This window comes from Phyllobates terribilis, unplaced genomic scaffold, assembly GCF_046119375.1.
Source record: "Phyllobates terribilis strain yellow unplaced genomic scaffold, ASM4611937v1 Scaffold_178__1_contigs__length_3940740, whole genome shotgun sequence".
In the NCBI taxonomy this organism is placed as follows: Eukaryota; Metazoa; Chordata; class Amphibia; order Anura; family Dendrobatidae; genus Phyllobates; species Phyllobates terribilis.
Window position 1 is genome coordinate 2242766 of NW_027362938.1, and position 20915 is coordinate 2263680.

General features: G+C 43.7%; 1 protein-coding gene across 1 annotated transcript; it reads left to right on the forward strand.

Moving 5' to 3' along the window:
- The first annotated feature begins 395 nt into the window (after positions 1–395).
- LOC141212589 (microtubule-associated serine/threonine-protein kinase 3-like) lies at positions 396–20338 on the forward strand. The gene is made up of 8 exons (XM_073664960.1): positions 396–405; positions 1059–1156; positions 17986–18087; positions 18239–18308; positions 18882–18949; positions 19142–19227; positions 20056–20264; positions 20334–20338. Exons 1-8 carry the CDS (start codon positions 396–398, stop codon positions 20336–20338), a joined length of 648 nt encoding a protein of 215 aa, XP_073521061.1.
- The last annotated feature ends 577 nt before the right edge of the window (positions 20339–20915 follow it).

The window sequence follows — 20915 nt, forward strand, 5'->3', positions numbered from 1 at the left end:
TGTACTGAGACATCTAGATTGAGGTTACTGTACAGAGGACGTCCTTCTACACAGTAGGGTGCACACAAACTATGAATCTCAGTACAGCAGCCCTGATCTAGTCACCTCTGTACTGAGATATCTAGACTGAAGTTACTGTACAGAGGACGTCCTTATACACCGTACGGTGCACACAAACTATGAATCTCACTACAGCAACTCCCATCTAGTCACCTCTGTACTGAGACATCTAGATGGAGGTTACTGTACAGAGGATGTCCTTATACACAGTACGGTGCACACAAACTATGAATCTAAGTACAGCAACTCTGATCTAGTTACCTCTGTACTTAGACAACTAGACTGAAGTTACTGTACAGAGGACGTCCTTATGCACTGTATGGTGCACACAAAATATGAATCTCAGTACAGCAACTCTGATCTAGTCACCTCTTATTAAATAGTTAATTATGGATATTCATTTTATTCTTAAATCTGAGTTCTATGCATTAGCCATCGTGTCTAGTTGAAATGCGCTATTTGTGTGTTCACTACCATATGTAGAACAGGTGTGCCATACGACTGGCTATAAAAGCCCATGGTACAGAAAGGGGGGGCTCTCTTGCTCTTCCCACCCCACAAGACACAGAAGAAGGATCTTCATGCTGAGGAGCAGCTGACATGTAGGCCTGGACACGTGTTGGACAAAGACATGATTTACCAGCCAGGATCCAAGGAAAGATGGACACTCATGATTGAATCTCTTTGTAACTACTTCATCTATTTTATATTCAGTTTCAATTATTTTTTAATGGACAATCCAAGAATAAATAGATACATTTTTTATAAGGAAATCTTGATATTGATACTTTGCGAAGTCCTCAGTAGAGAAAAATAATACAGAAAGAAGTATTATTTAACAATGGTGAGCCAGCCAGCCTGATTTTTCGTAAGTGAATTTCTTCCTTGAACAAAGGGGGGGAAAGTCCTGACTAGCTGAACAGCTGTTGTTCACGTGTCAGTAAATTCTCTAATTTGTCACGAGAAGCAGAAAGGACCTACAGACTGAGGACTAACAGGAAGCAGAGGTTCTAACAAGGAACAGAATCACACAGGAAATGAATCAGACGAACTGAAGACAGGACGTGCTGATAAAGAGAAGCTAAGGAATCTTAAGGTAAGCAAAATATGGATATAATTTCTTCTTTTGCTAAACAAAGTAATATTAATTTCAAAGTTAATGTAGGAAATGACTTAGACGTTTTGTGGCTCAGTTTATACAAAGAATGTGAATTGCAGAATTTACAGTTAACTTCCAAATTGGTATATAGAGAGAAACAGGGTCGGTCTGGGCTGGCGGGATACCGGAAATTTTCCCGGTGGGCCCCGCCCCCTGCTGCAGAGTAGAAGGGGAGAAGAGAACAAAAAAAAAATCCTGCGGTTTTAAGGGGCACGGGCCCTTTAAAAGCGCAGGCACAGTGTATGCAGGGACGCGCGCACGCAGTGTTCATTACCTGAACCACCGCGGCACACGTCCCAGTGAAGCAGCTGAAGCTGCATGTCTCCCTTCGCCGTCCGGCGTATGACGTCATCGTCATGCGCCTGCTGTGAAAGAGGCGCGCAACTCAGGAGAAGGAGGACACCGCACGGGAGCGCAGGAAGGTAAGATTGAGGAACATACTTTATTAATGGTGACCAGTGGGGAACATTATTACTTTAGATTCCAATTATTATTATTACATTATTACTTCTGTAATACAATTTACTTTTTAGGAAATTGTTTTCCATGGGATGGGACAAAAGAGGGGTCCTGTTACTGTGCAGGACGGCACTATGTTACTTTTTTTCTTCAACTGGTGTAGTGTAGAAGTCGGGGGGAAAAGTGGGAATATTCTCTAGAAGAGATCAGTTATTGATAACTGTGTGTTATTTTCTGCAGAGATGATTCCTGGCTGGAAGAAGTGATGGCCGTCTGTGCCAGATGAAGAAGAAAAGCGAAGATGAAGGACTTCACCTAGAGACATCACTGGTGAGTCAGTGTATTACATGTACACTTACACTACACACGTGGTCAAAATTGTTGGTACCCCTCGTTTAATGAAAGAAAAACCCACAATGGTCACAGAAATAACTTGAATCTGATAAATTACAAATTTTTGAAAATGAACAAATGAAAGTCAGACATTGCTTTCCTGCTTCCACAGAATTTAAAAAAAAATTAAACTCATGAAATAGGCCTGGACAGAAATGATGGTACTCTTAACTTAATATTTTGTTGAACCTTTTGAGGCAATCACTGCAATCAAAGGATTCCTGTAACTGTCAATGAGACTTCTGCACCTCTCCACAGCTATTTTGGCCGACTCCTCATGAGCAAACTGCTCCAGTTGTCTCGTGGTTGAAGGTTGCCTTTTCCAGATGGCATGTTTCAGCTCTTTCCAAAGATGCTCCATAGGATTTAGGTCAGGGCTCATAGAAGGCCACTTCAGAATAGTCTAATGTTTTCCTCTTAGCCATTCTTGGGTGTTTTTAGCTGTGTGTTTTGGGTCATTATCCTGTTGCAAGACCCATGACCTGCGACTGAGACCAAGCTTTCTGACACTGGGCAGCACATTTCTCTCTAGAATCCCTTGATAGTCTTGAGATTTCATTGTACCCTGCACAGATTCAAGACACCCTGTACCAGATGCAGCAAAGCAGCCCCAGAACATAACAGCCTCCCCCATGTTTCACAGTAGGGACAGTGTTCTTTTCTTGATATGCTTAATTTTTCGGTCTGTGAACATAGAGCTGATGTGCCTTGCCAAAAACTTCCATTTTTTTCTCATCTGTCCATAGTACATTCTCCCAGAAGCTTTGTGGCTTGTCAACATGTAGTTTGGCAAATTCCAGTCTGGCTTTTTTATTATTATTTTTTTCAACAATGGTGTTCTCCTTGGTCGTCTTACATGAAGTTCACTTTGGATCAAACAACAGTGGATAGTACGATCTGACACTGATGTTCCTTGAGCTTGAAGTTCACCTTTAATCTCTTTAGAAGTTTTCCTGGACTCTTTTGTTACCATTCATATTATCCGTCTCTTTGATTTGTCATCAATTTTCCTCCTGCGGCCACGTCCAGGGAGGTTGGCTACAGTCCCATGGATCTTAAATTTCTGAATAATATGTGCACCTGTAGTCACAGGAACATCAAGCTGCTTGGAGATGGTCTTATAACCTTTACCTTTTAACATGCTTTTCTATAATTTTCTTTCTAATCTCCTGAAACAACTCTTTCCTTTGCTTCCTCTGGTCCATGTTGAGTGTGGTACACACCATGTCACCAAACAACACAGTGAGTATCTGTAGCCCTATATACAGGCCCACTGACTGATTACAAGATTGTAGACACCTGTGATGCTAATTTGTGGACACAACTTGATTTAACATGTCCCTTTTGTCACATTATTTTCAGGGGTACCATCATTTCTGTCCAGGCCTATTTCATGAGTTTAATTTTTTTAAAAATTCAGTGGAAGCAGAAAAGCAATGTCTGACTTTCATTTGTTCATTTTCATAGATTTTTAATTTATTATTACTTTTGTCAGATTCAAGTTATTTCTGTGACCATTGTGGGTTTTTCTTTCATTAAACGAGGGGTACCAACAATTCTGACCACGTGTGTGTATATAGTATATACAGAACTCCTGTGTATGTCACTGGTGATCACTGTATTATGTATACACTATATACAGAGCTTCTGTGTATAATGTCACTGGTGACCACTGTATTACCTGTACACTATATACAGAGCTCCAGTGTATAATGTCACTGGTGATCACTGTATTACCTGTACACTGACACTATATACAGAGCTCCTGTGTATAATGTCACTGGTGATCCCTGTATTACCTGTACACTATACACTATATACAGAGCTCCTGTGTATAATGTCACTGGTGACTACTGTATTACCTGTACACTATATACAGAGCTCCTGTGTATAATGTCACTGGTGACCACTGTATTACCTGTACACTATATACAGAGCTCCTGTGTATAATGTCACTGGTGACCACTGTATTACCTGTGCACTATATACAGAGCTCCTGTGTATAATGTCACTGGTGATCACTGTATTACCTGTACACTATACACTATGTACAGAGCTCCTGTGTATAATGTCACTGGTGACCACTGTATTACCTGTACACTATATACAGAGCTCCTGTGTATAATGTCACTGGTGACCACTGTATTACCTGTACACTATATACAGAGCTCCTGTGTATAATGTCACTGGTGACCACTGTATTCCTTGTACACTATATACAGAGCTCCTGTGTATAATGTCACTGGTGATCACTGTATTACCTGTACACTATACACTATGTACAGAGCTCCTGAGTATAATGTCACTGGTGACCACTGTAATACCTGTACACTATATACAGAGCTCCAGTGTATAATGTCACTGGTGATCACTGTATTACCTGTACACTGACACTATATACAGAGCTCCTGTGTATAATGTCACTGGTGATCCCTGTATTACCTGTACACTGACACTATATACAGAGCTCCTGTGTATAATGTCGCTGGTGGTAATAACAGTGTTGTTAGTATTGTGGTTTGTATTCATGATCAGTATTGTAGTATTTGGTCACTTTGGGGTGGTAATATGTGGTCTGGTCATGGTGTGGCCGTATTTATTCCTTGTATGTGGTATTATTCGGTCACTATGTGGTGGTAATATGTGATCTAGTCATGGTGTGGCGATATTTGTCCCTTTTGTATGTGGTATTATTGGTGTTGATATAGTGGACTGTGTTGTGTATGGCAGTCATTTTGTTCTTGCTGATATTAACTAGGAAAATATTTTTTTCCATTAGGCCACAGCCCCACCATTAGTATTTGGTTAGCATTTTTTCTCAGGAGTCGCTGCCAAAACCAGGAGTGGGTGATAAATGCAGAATTGGTGACTTGTTTCTATTCTACCTTTTCTCTGATTGTTCCTCATCTGGTTTTGGCTCCCACTCCTGAGAAAAAATACTGACCGAATACTGACCAAATACTGATAGTGGGGCCGTGACCTTAGAGATTAAATACTTGGAGCAGAGCATCAGAGATGCACTTACAGGGGTTCTCCGGTGAAAACAAGTAATCACCTCTCCACAGGATAAGTGATAATATTGATTGGTGGGGGTCTGACTGCTGGGACCTGCACCGATTGGTAGAATGTGGAGCTTTTCTCCCCATTAGACTGGAGCTCATGTGCGACTCGACCACTGATCCATTCATTCCCTTAGAGGCTGCGAGCGCTGCTCTTTTTTGGAAGCCCCCAAGAGAACGAATGAGGCTGTGGTCAGACGTCCCACCTGTCGCTGCATTTTAAAATGGTGATAAGTGTCCTGTCAGGGATAAAACTTCCCCATTCTTCCGATAGGTGCGTTTTCCAATGTTCGGACCCAAACGATCAATAAGTGATCACCGATCCTGTGGATCCCATGGATCGGTGATAACTTGTTTTAACCAAAGAACCCCTTTAATGCAAACTAACGTAGTTGTACATCCCAGTTAGTGTCGCCCAGTAGATGTGCAGGAGCCGCCAGTCAATGCTCCACTATAACAGGGAGAGCGGATAACAGATATTTGCATATGGCTGTAGGTGGCCCCTAGAGTTAATTTCCCCTGTGGGCCCCAGACACCGCAGTCCGACCCTGGAGAGAAACACAAATTGCGGAATATTCTACATCTTTTTCAGGTATTTCATAATTTTGTACTTGAGAGGTCTAAGCAGGACAATAGTGTAGAAGAAATGTCAGATGGTGACACTGATTCTGACTGTAATGTGGAAAATGAACAAGAAGTAAGACACGTGTCTGTAACTGAAGGTGACCTTGGGTCTGACCAAGAGACGGACATACAGAAACCTGACATGGGAGGAGACATGACTGACATACGAGAAACCGACATACTAGGTGATGTGGGAGGAGACGTGAGTGACGTAGGAGGAATGGACGTACAAGAGCCACTAAAAATATCAGAGAATTCAGGAATTACCCAGGCTCAACTGCAAATTAAAATGAGGAAAAATTTGCTGAAATTATACAAAATCATGCCAAAATATGATGTCAAAATCCATGCCTGTAGAAATTCAGAGACATTTGAGAGCTTCTCTGATAAGTTTGATTTATCCAATGAGGAGAGGAATCAATTATTTAAAATATGGATTCCTGTGACATTGTCCAGATGTTACTCTCCTAATGGATGGGAAAATGATTCGGACAGGTTAAGATATTTGATTTATTGTGTCACAAAGGATTTTCCCAACATAGAAGATCTGCAGAAACTAAGGATTGGTAGGAAGGAATGTACATATACATTCATGTCCATATTTGAACGGTTGTACAAAGCTCTCATCAAAAATGGAAAAGTACAACAAATGATAACAACTTTTGTACAAAAATTCAAATTCCTAAATCCAGTTTCCCAAGTTATTGCATCACAAAAAATCATTATTTGAATGTGCGCAGTTGCTGGATTTTGTTAGGAAACATGAGAATCGTGAAAAGAAAATAAATCAAGTTAAATTTGTAAAACCAGAAAAGGTAAAATCTTACCAAAAGCCAATATCAAACTCTCCTAGACTGAGTCATCCCCATAGTGAACTCTATCAAATACGCAGGAGATTTCATATCTGTTATAAGCCATATCAGAGAGTGCAAAGGTCCATCTCTTCACAGAAAGAGTTAAAAATCCAAAGCTGTGACTTCTCCCTGGAAAGGAAAATGGCTGAAACTGATGGACAGAGTCAGGTGAGACGACCGGCTGAGAGTGACGTCATGGAATGTGAACAGAAGGACAGGCAGTTCTCTGAGGTTTTGAAGGATAGAAAAATGTCTTTCCTAAATAGGGCGTTCCTGGAGATATTTGAGAGAGACAGAAGATTTGGTTTAGGGAGTGGCTAAGAAAAAACTGTAATGATAATGTAGCATAGAAGTGTTACAATGTCTCAATATTTATTTATAATCTTATACAGTAAAATTGTAGTTACATAGTTTCTAATAGTATATATATATATATATATATATATATATATATATATATATACACTTGTCTAAGTAGAGATTGTGTATAATTGTATTTATATATATATTTATAAAAATATATATATATTAATTAATAAATTAGAACTTCATATATAAATTTAAGTAACAATATTTTGAATTACATTAGAACCAACCAATATATGCATAAGATATTTAAATAATGCTGTTTCTGTATTAATTTGATATTTAATTTTATTTTCTTATATTTCCTTAGAGTTTTCATTCCAAAGCAGGATTTGATCAAACAACTCTAAAATGGATTTATTTCTTTATTCACACAGGAAGCTGAAAATTGCATGATTTATGTGTAACATTAATTAATATTTTCTATGCATGAAGTGTTTATTTTATAACAAGTAGCTTTACAGCATGACGTGTGACAGCTGCGGCCTTTGAACTTTGAGCTAATAGTATAGATCCCATTCATTCTATTTTCAGCTGATGTAACTTAAGACCGGGCAGCCAGTGAAAAAAGAATCTAAGTCAAGAGTTTTTTCAAGTGTCTGAAATTCCAGTGACTTACTCTCATATTATATATATACTTCTACTTGGGGAATATTCAAAGAAATATTAAGATATTAAATGCGCATTAATAAATTGGGATACTACAATTTTGGGCTAAATATATATATATATCTAAAACTTCATATGTGGAATGTTTGAGTTGAACAGATCTGTGAATGTCAGAGTGAAGGTGACAGATGAGTAAATCAGCAGCTGCTAAGTGTGATTGATGTGACAGAGGCCTCGTATGTTTGTATGTTTGGAAAAAAAAATGTTTATGTGAAGGTACAAAAATATATTTAATTCAGAGAAATTATAATACATAATTAGGTATTATCTACATATATATATATATATCTATATTTCTTTAATAATTATTATTTCTTGATTTAACTAATAGTGGATAAGGGCAACCACACATCAAATGGTTTACAAAGCAAATTTACATTTAGAATAATTTTCCACATGATAATATTCTTGAATAACTATAATATTATTTTTAATGGTTACCTAAATAGGTACACACCTCTCTGTAGACAAATCTATGCTACTCATCGATATGAAATTTATGCAAAATATTTATAGAAGAATAACTATTTTTAATTTGGTTCTGATATATAAATTATTTTATAAAATAATATTTTTTTGTATTAAGGGGGAAAATGTGTTTTTGATCCTGATTACATAATCACTTGTGATCAATACTTATTTTCCACACATTTTAATAAAGGTAAAATATTAATAAGGTACTATGGTATAATTAAGAAGGGTATTACATGCAAAGTTGCATAATTTAATAATTTTTGGTGATACAAGGTTATGACAAATATGAAATCATCCAGATAATGGAGATATAAGGGTATTTTTTTATGGAGAATATAATTACTCTGCATTTGTCATTAAAATTTAAAGGCCTTATTTTTATTTTTATTCTTATTTTTACTCTTAATTTTATTTTTCATTTTTAAAATTTTATTCTTACTTATTTTCTTATTTTTCCATTTTTCATTTTTAATTCTCATTTGATTTTATTTCAGTACAGTATCTCAATTGAGAAAACACATTAATATTTAATAAAGTAATGTCTAGTACAAGAATATTGCTTCATTAAATATAATTATATTAATATAAGAAAAATGTTTCAATTTTCTGAGTAAACACACCAATTCTTTCATTCATACATTTATTCATTTTAGTTCAGCAGTATACATTCTTTGGTATTATTGGTTTAATAAAGATATAAACACTTGTTTCAAAACACACTGACACCTATGGGTTGGAAAAGGTAATTACACCTATGACATAAAAATATTTTATCACATGGAGAACTTGATAGTAATTCAATCTATTATTGTTTATTATTCCAAACATAATTTATTTTAATATTTTGATAATAATTAGATGGATATTATTGATTGCTATGGTACGCTGTGATATTATAGGTTAGGAAAGTTGCCAGATTTGGTATCAGATTAGGGAATGAAGACTTCAATCAAGACATCGCAATTATGAATTCTATCTTAATAAAGACTTTTAATTTTTATAAATCAAAGAGACTCTCAAAAGTTACAAGAAGAAGCAACCGATATCCGGAAGTCTCAGAAGGTAACAGGTGTGAATGCTGAGTGATAATAGACTGTGTCAGATACAATTCACACCACTGATCACCGGGACGGCAGAGGACGATGATCCTATATGAACTGGGTTGTGCTCAAGTTTCATCACGTTCCAGTGGTTTCTTATCACCTGCAACGCTTCAATGAAAGCTGGTGAACAGGTAATACCTGGCATATGTGTCCTGTATATAAAGGACTGAGTACTGGTTATGGGGCTATATAAAGCAGGGAAGTGTCAAGTTAACCCTTGCTTTACTGACCAAAGACGTCACATCTGTTCCAAAAGTGACACGAGACCAGTGCGGACGACACGGAAGATTCCAGAATATCCAACGTAAGTCCAGGTGACATCGCACAGATATTAAAGCTACATTTCATCCATGGACTTTGTCTTCTTATCATCTGACACACATGATCTTTCTAATAAAGAGTACAGTTTATAGACTGCACAATGATGAATACAATTATGGACTGTACAATATCTACACGCTATCATTTATTTCAAAGGAGTTTTCATCTAAAGACTGTGTTATAAAAGAACCAAGAAGAAGACGAGATGACGACCCGATGACATCAGACGATGACGATTGGACCCGCGATTACTTCAATTTAGATATAGGGAAGTATAATTATACATATTAAATGAATATTAGTCACGGCTTACCATAACATGAATTCACATCATTATATAACAACAATCAGATATTGATATTATTATTATTATTATTATTATGGAAATGTAATGATATTGCCAAGGAAGAAGGAAAGAAATAATGATTGTTATCCTAATGATAAACCTGTCTTCTTTTGAGGATTTTTCAGTCCTTTTTATCCTCAAAAAGAGGGGAATGTTAAATAATTAATAATCGATAATCATTTTTCTTAAATCTGAGTTCTATGCCTCAGCCATCGTGTCTAGTTGACATGCGCTATTTGTGTGTGTATTTTTGGTTCACTACCATATGTAGAACAGGTGTCCATACGACTGGCTATAAAAGCCCATGGTACAGAAAGGGGGGACTCTCTTGTTCTTCCCACCCCACAAGACACAGAAGAAGAATCTTCATGCTGAGACGTATCTGACATGTAGGCCTGGACACGTGCTGGATAAAGACATGATTTACCAGCCAGGATCCAAGGAAAGATGGGTGAATCTCAACAATTAAGCTAATTATGGACAAATGGACAATTACTTTATAACTAATTATTGTATGTACCTGCTGCAATCTGATTCTATTTAATGGACAATCCAAGAATAAATAGATACATTTTGTTTATAAGAATATTGTGATATTGATACTTTGCGAAGTCCTCAGTAGGAAAAAATAATACAGAAAGAGTATTATTTTACAGTGTTACAGGGGCCCACTGAGACCCTTTCGCCCAGGGCCCACGAAAACCTGGAGCCGGCCCTGGTTGAAAGCAGTGATGGAGGAGGGAGCATCATGTGACACTCCCTCTCCCATCATTCCTCCTCTGCGTCTGACGCAGCAGCATGATGACGCGCCACGCTGTGTCAGACAGTGGAGCTGGCAGCTGCTGAGGTGATCAGCTGCAGAGACTGAAGCAGCGGGGAACGAGGAGCGGTAAGTATGTATTTATTTATTTATTTATTTTTAAATCAGTATGTCCTGATAATACTGGAGGACTGGGGCTGCATTTTACCCTATGGTGGGGGACCGCATTTTACCCTTTGGGGGGCTGCACTATACTGCGTACAGGACCATGGCGAGTGCATTATACTGTGTGCAGGACCATGGCGAGTGCATTATACTGTGTGGAGGACCATGGGGTGTGCATTATACTGTGTGGAGGACCATAGGGTGTGCATTATACTGTGTGGAGGACCATAGGGAGTACGTTATACTGTGTGGATGACCATAGGGAGTGCATTATACTGTGTGGAAGACCATAGGGAGTGCATTATACTTAGTGGAAGACCATAGGGAGTGCAATGTACTGTGTGGAGAACCATAGGGAGTTCATTATACTGTGTGGAGAACCATAGGGAGTTCATTATACTGTGTGGAGAACCATAGGGAGTTCATTATACTGTGTGGAGGACCTTAGGGAGTGCATTATACTGTGTGGAGGACCTTAGGGAGTGCATTAATCTGCGTGGAGGACCATGGCGAGTGTCTTATACTGTGTGGAGGACCATGGCGAGAGTCTTACACTGTGTGGAGGACCATGGTGAGGATCTTACACTGTGTGCACTTTCTGCTGCTCACGGCACTTTACTAAAACTGTGGATGGATGTTAGGAGAAATAACCATATCAAACCCACTAAAATGTAACGCTAATTCCCAGGTGCCGGTACGTGTGATCCTGATGCGGCACACTGTTGCCACACGTGTGACAAACAGGGACACACGGGACACGGATATCTCTGGTACCGTTTTTTCCTTTCCGGTACTGGAAATATATGGACGTGTGAAACCGGCTTTATAGGGAGTCTGGCCGACTCTGACAGCGGCTCACCGCTCCTGCAGCTGCACGATCTCGCGACCTAAACACAACAAGGTAAAGGATTGAACTTTATAAAGACACAACGATCAATGACAATGATGTAAACGATTTATCACTTTTTATTAATTCTTCAATACCTTCAATATTTGTCACAGTTGTTAATAGTAAACTAAAATGTTCTATGGAGAAAAAAAAGACAAATGAGGAATAAACCTACACATTATTTCCCATATGACGGAGTATATCTTTTGGGTGTGTTCACAATTGGCTGTTTTTCTGCGGCACTTTAAAGTACGAGCTTAGTGTATGAGATTTCTGAAGTCTCATTCACATGCTGCGTTTCTTTTCTAGTGTTTTTAGTATTCTGCAGCTTGTCAATCCTTTTAGGGCCGTTGCAGCGTTTTTCACCAATTCAAATGAATGAGGAAAAAAACAATTAAAAACACAGCAAAAACGTGCGTATTTTACTCAGTGTTTTTCCTGCCACCAGTTTGGTTTTTGTTGAACAAAAAATGCTGCAAAAATGCAGCGTGTGAACATACCCTTATACTGGTTGTGTTCTAACTGGAAATAAAAGAGAACGGTCATGATAACATGGAGATGGATTTTATTCTATGGAGTTTCCACTGTACACATTGCTCGGCAGCATCTGTTTGTGCAGAGTCGCCTCTTGAAGATTCTATCACAAGATTCCATCATGACATCACTGGTGATGCTCGCCCATTATGACATCACAGCTCACAGTCACTACTTCTACAATGTACACAGGGTAGCAGGTGCCATTTTGGCTCCATAGCTAGTTACTGAGCGCACTTACAGTTTCTCACTATGGCCGGATTTTTTCTGGATAATTTTCAGGTACAAGCACTATGGGGTATTCTTATCAACAATCGCCCTAACATTGTGCTTCTACCACCCGATGGCGTTCTCAGCTTCACTCACCGGCTGGTGGTGCAGCTAGTAAGGAACTGCCTGACCAAACACCAACAAGGTCATCTCACCTCAGAGTATGTGACGGATTTACTTCATAACATCAGGACATTACTACAGCAGGTAAATAGCGGACGCTCCGCACAAAACTTCTCCATATAGATAACTAGCTATTGAACCCGTTCTACACCCTAGTGACAAGCATTTTTATTGGTACAATTTCGGCACCATTTTTTTAAAGACACTGTGTCTGCGAATTCACACATAGAGTGTCTTCAATAAAATGCAGCCGGATAGCGTAGTATGCGCACACGCAAACCCCCATAGCCTCCCCACGTCCAGCAGGAGACCCCCATACCCTCCCCACGTCCAGCAGGAGAACCCCATAACCTCCCCACCTCCAGCAGGAGACCCCCATAGCCCCCCCCACGTCCAACAGGAGACCCCCATAGCCTCCCGACGTCCAGCAGAAGACCCCCATAGCCTCCCTACGTCCAGCAGGAGACCCCCATAGCCTCCCTACGTCCAGCAGGAGACTCTCATAAACTCCCCACGTCCAGCAAGAGACCCCCATAGCCACCCCACATCCAGCAGGAGACCCTCATAGCCTCCCTACGTCCAGCAGGAGACCCCCATAGCCTCAATGCATCAAGCAGGAGACCCCTATAACCTCCCCACGTCCAGCAGGAGACCCCTATAGCCTCCGCACGTCTAACAGGAGACCCCCATAGTCTCCCCCGGTCCAGCAGGAGACCCTCATAGCCTCCCCACGTCCAGCAGGAGACCCCCATAGCCTCCCCATGTCCATCAGGAGACCCCCATAGCCTAAACACGTCCAGCAGGAGACCCCCATAGCCTCCCCACCTCCAACAGGAGACCCCCCATAGTCTCCCCACGTCCAGCAGAAGACCCCCATACCCTCCCCATGTCCAGCAGGAGAACCCCATAACCTCCCCACCTCCAGCAGGAGACCCCCATAACCTCCCCACCTCCAACAGGAGACCCCCATAGCCTCCCCACATCCAGCAGAAGACCCCCATAGCCTCCCTGCATCCAGCAGGAGACCCCCATAGCCTCAATGCATAAAGCAGGAGACCCCTATAACCTACCCACGTCCAGCAGGAGACCCCTATAGCCTCCACACGTCTAGCAGGAGACCCCCATAGTCTCCCCCGGTCCAGCAGGAGACCCTCATAGCCTCCCCACATCCAGCAGGAGACCCCCATAGCCTCCCCACGTCCATCAGGAGACCCCCAGAGCCTCCACACATCCAGCAGGAGACCCCCATAGCCTCAATGCATCGAGCAGGAGACCCCTATAGCCTCCCCACGTCCATCAGGAAACCCCCATAGCCTCCGTAGGTCTAGCAGGAGACCCCATAGCCTCCCGTGGTCCAGCAGGAGACCCTCATAACCTCCCCACATCCAGCAAGAGACCCCCATAGCCTCCCCACATCCAGCAGGAGACCCTCATAGCCTCAACGCATAGAGCAGGAGACCCCCATAGCCTCCCCATGTCCAGCAGGAGAACCCCATAGCCTCCCCACGTCCAGAAGGAGACCCCTTTAGCCTCCACACATCCAGCAGGAGACCCCATAGCCTCCCCATGTCCAGCAGGAGAACCTCATAGCCTCCGCACATCCAGCAGGAGACCCCCATAGCCTCCCCTGGTCCAGCAGGAGACCCTCATAGCCTCCCCACATCCAGCAGTAGACCCCCATAGCCTTCCCACGTCCAGCAGGAGACCCCCATAGCCTCCACACATCCAGCAGGAGACCCCCATAACCTCCGCACATCCAGCAGGAGACCCCAATAGCCTCCCCACATCCAGCAGGAGACCCCCATAGCCTCCATACATCCAGCAGGAGACCCCCATAGCCTCCCCACATCCAGCAGGACACCCCCATAGCCTCCATACATCCAGCAGGAGACCCCCATAGCCTACGCATGTCCAGCAGGAGACCCGCATAGCCTCCCCACCTCCAGCAGGAGACCCCCATAGCCTCCATACATCCAGCAGGAGACCCCCATAGCCTCCACACGTCCAGCAGGAGACCCCTATATCCTCCGCACATCCAGCAGGAGACCCCCATAGCCTCCCCACATCCAGCAGGAGACCCCCATATCCTCTGCATGTCCAGCAGGAGACTCCCATAGCCTCTGCACGTCCAGCAGGAGACTCCCATAGACTTCTCACGTCCAGCAGGAGACCCTCATAGCCTCCACACGTCCAGCAGGAGACCCCCATAGCCTCAATGCATTGAGCAAGGTACCGCATAACCTCCCCATGTACAGCAGTAGAACCCCATAAACTCCTCATGTCCAGCAGGAGACCCCCATAGCCTCCCAACATCCAGTAGGAGACTCCTATAGCCTCCCCACGTCCAGCAGGAGACCCCATAGCCTCTGCACGTCCAGCAGCAGATCCCCATAGACTCCCCACGTCCAGCAGGAGACCTCCATAGCCTCCACCCCTCCAGCAGGAGACCCCCTTAGCATCCGCATGTCCAGCAAGAGACCCCGATAGCCTCCCCACGTCCAGCAGAAGACCCCCATAGCATTCGCACGTCTAGCAGGAGACCCCCATAGCCTTCCCCGGTCCAGCAGGAGACCCTCAAAGCCTCCCCACGTCCAGCAGGAGACCCCCATAGCCTCCCCACGTCCAGCAGGAAACCCCCATAGCCTCTGCACGTCCAGCAGGAGACTCCCATAGACTCCCCATGTCCAGCAAGAGACCCCCATAACCACCCCACATCCAGCAGGAGACCCTCATAGCCTCAACGCATCGAGCAGGAGACCCCCATGGCCTCCCTACGTCCAGCAGGAGACCCCCATAGCCTCCGCACGTCCTGCAGGAGACCCCCATAGCCTCTGCACGTCCAGCAGGAGACCCCCATAGCCTCCGCACGTCCAGCAGGAGACCCCCATAGCCTCCGCATGTCCAGCAGGAGACCCTCATAGCCTCCGTATGTCCAGCAGGAGACCGCCATAGCCTCCTCACGTCCAGCAGGAGACCCCTATAGCCTCTGCATGTCCAGCAGGAGACCCCCATAGCCTCTGCATGTCCATCAGGAGACCCCCATAGCCTCCGCACATCCAGCAGGAGACCCCCATAGCCTCCCCACGTCCAGCAGGAGACCCCCATTGCCTCCCCACGTCCAGCAGGAGACCTCCATACAGAGGCGTACATAGGAATCATGGGGCCCCATAGCAGAAGCGCTAAATGGAGCCCCTCCAAAAAAGTGAAAATTGTCGGGGGTCAAGGAAGAGCATATCTCATAACTTTCCAGCCTTTACACAGTAATTTTTCTCCTGCTGAAGTCCTAGATTCCTCTTTTATTTCCCCATAAGGTATGATGCCAACAACAGTGCCCCACCTAAACACAGTATGTTACCCCCATGGTGAATTCCTCCACATGCACAGTATAATGACTCTACCGTACCCCACCTCAACTCTCAAGGCAAAGTATGGTGACTCCAACACAGTATGATCCCCCAACTGTGACCCCCACACAGCCCTCCATGTAGTATAATGGCCCCACACCTCTCCACACAGTATAATGCACTCTCCATGGTACTCCACACAGTATAATGCACTCGCCATGGTCCTCCACACAGTATAATGCACTCGCCATGGTCCTCCACACTGTATAATGCACTCCCCATGGTCCTCCACACAGTATAATGCACTCCCTATGGTCCTCCACGCAGTATAATGCACTCCCAATGGTCCTCCACACAGTATAATGCACTCCCTATGGTCCTCCACACAGTATAATGCACTCCCTATGGTCCTCCACACAGTATAATGCACTCCCTATGGTCCTCCACACAGTATAAGACATTCTTCATACAGAATACTGGCCCCCATATAGTCCTCTCCATACAGTATACTGGCCTGCATATAGTCCTCCATACAGTGTACTGGCCCCCATATAGTCCTCCATATAGTATACCGGCCTCCTTATAGTCCTCTATAGAGAATACTGGCCCCATATAGTCCTCCATACAGTATACTGGCCCCCATAGAGAATACTGGCCCCCATATAGTCCTCCATACAGTGTACTGGCCCCCATATAGTCCCATATAGTCCTCAATACAGTATACTGGCCCTCATATAGTCCTCCACACAGTGTATGGGCCCCCATATAGTCCTCCCTACAGAATACTGGCCCCCATATAGTCCTCCATACAGTGTACTGGCCCCCATATAGTCCCATATAGTCCTCAATACAGTATACTGGCCCTCATATAGTCCTCCACACAGTGTATGGGCCCCCATATAGTCCTCCCTACAGAATACTGGCCCCCATATAGTCCTCCATACAGTGTACTGGCCCCCATATAGTCCCATATAGTCCTCAATACAGTATACTGGCCCTCATATAGTCCTCCACACAGTGTATGGGCCCCCATATAGTCCTCCCTACAGAATACTGGCCCCCATATAGTCCTCCCTACAGAATACTGGCCCCCATATAGTCATCCATACAGTATACTGCCCCTCATATAGTCCTCCACACAGTGTATGGGCCCCCATATAGTCCTCCATACAGTGTACGAGCCCTTATATAGTGTATGGGCCCCAGGCCTCCATACATTAAAAAAAAAAAAAAATGACATACTCACCTCACCTGCTGCCGCTGCTCTGCTCCGGACTCCTCAGCGTCGCTGTCTTCCCGCTCTGCACTGTGACTGCTCAGCAGAGGGTGTGGTGGAAAGACGTCATCCCACCCTCTAACCTGAGACGTCACAGCACAGGACGCGGAAGACACCGGAGCTGCGGAGGCACGGGGAGAGGTAAGTATTGTGCCGGGGCCCTGAGCGGAGTGGGGCCCCCTGCCTGCTCAGGGACCTGGCACTTGCCCGGGTGCTAACACCGGGCCTGGGAGCGGAGCCTGTTGCAAGGGCCCCGATGCGGGGCATACACGGTGCAGGCGACTGCTATGGGCCCCCCCCCCCGGCTCACGGGCCCCATAGCAGTGGCGTGGCCTGCCGCCATTGGCGGTACACCACTGCCTCCATAGCCTCCCCACTTTTAGCAGGAGACCCCCCATAGCCATGATGAAATGACGCATACCTCTATTTCTGGCACCACACTCCTCCTCCATCCCCGTCCTCCTCCCGGTCTGGATGTGTTCTTCTGTCTGCGGCCACATTGTGCAGGTACAGTGCGCTTGCGCAGTCTATAGAGGCTTCTGAAAGAAGGACCCATCCCTGGTTATATTATAGATAATGGTGGGATAGAAGTTTCTTTCCTCCAATATAAAACACGATGAGTCCCCAGAGTTATTGTATCTGCAGAGAGGAGCAAATGTCACATACAATGGCGGCCTCCTCCATTGTGACCTTTCTCATCTCAAAATTTTCCTTTTTGTTTCTTTTCCTCTTTGTAGGCTGAAGAAAGATCTCAATATGGAGATTTGGCTTTTATTAAAGACCTGGCCGAAAAAGTCCTGTGTGTACTGGAGCGTCCGGCCCGCTCATTGGAACGCCTGGTAAGGAGCCGTCATCTTCTCTAGCACACGTCTGATTTGTACAGTTACAATTGGCTGCATCTGTAAATGCAGGTTTAGTCCTTCCTGATTTATCTATGTGACGATTTAGTGTAAGGTTCCACATGTTAATTATATATATTATATCTACCAGGAAACAGCAGAAGGCGACACCAAAGACGAGCAAAATCTAATCCCGGGACTGAACAGCGATCTGACTACAGGTAAGCCGATCACCCGACCTCCTACAAGAAATATCCAGATGTTATAGAGAACAGGGAATAATCTTACATTTACTCTGTATATTCTGTGTAATGGGAACCTGTCAGCACATTTTTGCATATTGTGGAATGACTGTACTGGCCATTTCTCTGTAATAATTTTTTGCAGAAATCCAATGTCTCAGTCAAGGGAAATCTAATGTAGAAGCCGTATACAAATCAGCATGGAAGTGCACTGGGGGCGTGGAAGAAGAAATCCATACTGTGACACGCCCCCAGTGCACTTCCAGGATAATCTGCATATGGCTCCTACGCTTCAGCTCTCTTACCATCACTCACATGTACAGCGAGGGTGGGGGGGTCCTCATTCATGTGATGATTGGGGGGTCCTTCATCATTTCCATTACGTTTATTCATGGATGCTCCGTACGTTCTCATATTTAGAATCCCTATATAATAAGTATTATTCCCATTTACAGACATCTTGTCATGTCTGAGTTATATTGTTGTAATATATATGTAGGATTAATATCGTCTAATACATTTTATTTCTTCATCATTTTTTCACTCTTTTAGAAACAACTGTGTTGGCGGATGCTGACAGTAGAATCTGTGAGATCCCGGAGATCCAAGAATCTGACGGTGTAAGTATCATGGAGAGAGATGTCGGTGTATCACCAGATTATGGGGTGTGAATGACACCTCCAGTATTGTCCCCCATATAACCATGGGATGTCTCTATTCTAAGAGGAGATGACAGAAGGGAGACGTTTTTGCATCTGGAGCTTTTTTCCAGCAGCTTCTATATCTTTATATAATTTCTTATTCTTTTATAGAGCGTGATCAAATCATTGACCCCGTCAAGACAGCCGCATAAGAGCGACTATGGGACATCCAAACTGATCAGCAGTGGAAGTTTTGGGTGAGTTTTCTGTTGGCATATTCCACATTTCTCAAGGTTCCCAATGACAATGCTCCAGACTCTGTGCTCTTCCCTTCAGTGTTATCATAGGGAAATTATATGATCTGTAGGAAAACAAACTATTAAGGAAAGGGATTAAAATAGAATAATATATTACACCTGCCTGTCCTAGACCCTCATCTGTTCTTACACTGCCACCCCCATCAGAGCTTCCCGATCCTCCGCACCGGTCTGTTCTTTTCGGAATCCATTAGCGAACTGATAAGAGTAATTGGCAACACATGGTCAAGTGAGGGGGTGACACGAACTTTCATCAATGACATCTGCACCCCCCAACCTCCACCATGACCATGTGAGTCTACTCCCTGGTCTCAGCAATAAAGACTGGCACAGAGGACAAGTGGCTATAATGGGTTTCATTTTTTGTAACTCCTTCGCTCCCCTCCATTTATTATGTTGTTATGTCTTGGGGTATGCGGGAGCATAATTAACGTCATGTTATGGCAATTGGAGCACTTTTAATTTGGACCAACTTTTATTTGCACTGAATCGTATCTACTGGTCTAATGTAGTGAATCTGCCCAAGAATAATTTCAGTAGATTCTCTCATCTGTAATGTGACCTGGGTGAGGGCTCCGGCGGACGTGGCATTGTGGACACCTCCCATAGGTGATCTATGTAGTGATCTTTTATCAAATTCTAGACATGGATTTCCAGTGACGGACAGACTTCTAGCATTAAACATTAGTACAAAACATTATATAATGACTTCTATAGATGTTCTTGTAGTAAAGATTCATTCTAACCATTGATTCTCTTTCTCTCCAGTGCCGTCTACTTAGCGCACCATAAAGACTCACACCAGATCTTTGCTTTGAAGAAAATGTTCAAGCGAAACCTGAACACTCCAAAAAGAGTGGCATTGGCCTTTCTGGAGAGGGACATCCTAACATTCGCTGATTGTCCCTTCGTGGTCTCCATGCTCTGCTCCTTTCCAACAAAATCTCACCTGTGTGTGGTCATGGAGTATGTAGGAGGTAGGACATGTATATTGTAGTATATTCAGCCCATGTCTGCTTACATCTTATCACTGCTCTTATAATTAGGATAATTAGGACAGTTACATCCTCACAGTGCGTTTACTGTAGGTTTTCTATTACCAAGATGCTTGGAAATTCATTGATCTGTGTGCAGCAGTGCTATGGTGCCAGTGAGTCAGATCGGGCCTGGCACCACTCGGCACTGGGCCCCATTCCACCACCTGTCATCACAATTTCAGTGGTATTCACATTGTCAGAATATGAATACCGATGAAAACAATGGTGGATCAGGGAGCCAAAGGTTCCTAAATCCACCATTCAGCCTCCGCAGATGGGTCCGAGACTCCGTGTACTGCAGGTTCTTCGATGTCGTCACAATATTGCATCTGTAGTGTGGAGTCTCAGTACTTACACTGCACAGGTGGGGCTGGTGGGGGCCATAACACTGAGTGATGGGGCAGGTGGAGACCATATGCTGAGTAGTAGGGCTGGTTGTGGCCATAATACTGAGTGGTGAGGCTGGTGAGGGCGATAATTCTAAATGGTGAGGCTGGTGGGGGCCATAACACTAAGTAGTGGTGGGGGCCATAATACTGAGAGGTAGGGCTGGTGGGGGCTATAGTACTGAATGGTGGGGCTGGTGGGTGC

Bases quoted from the DNA above. Each gene is read 5' to 3' on its own strand.
- LOC141212589 (XM_073664960.1), top strand. The intron at 18,950-19,141 runs GTAAGTATCATG...ATTCTTTTATAG, and splicing joins AGATCCAAGAATCTGACGGT to AGCGTGATCAAATCATTGAC. The intron at 19,228-20,055 runs GTGAGTTTTCTG...CTTTCTCTCCAG, and splicing joins ATCAGCAGTGGAAGTTTTGG to TGCCGTCTACTTAGCGCACC.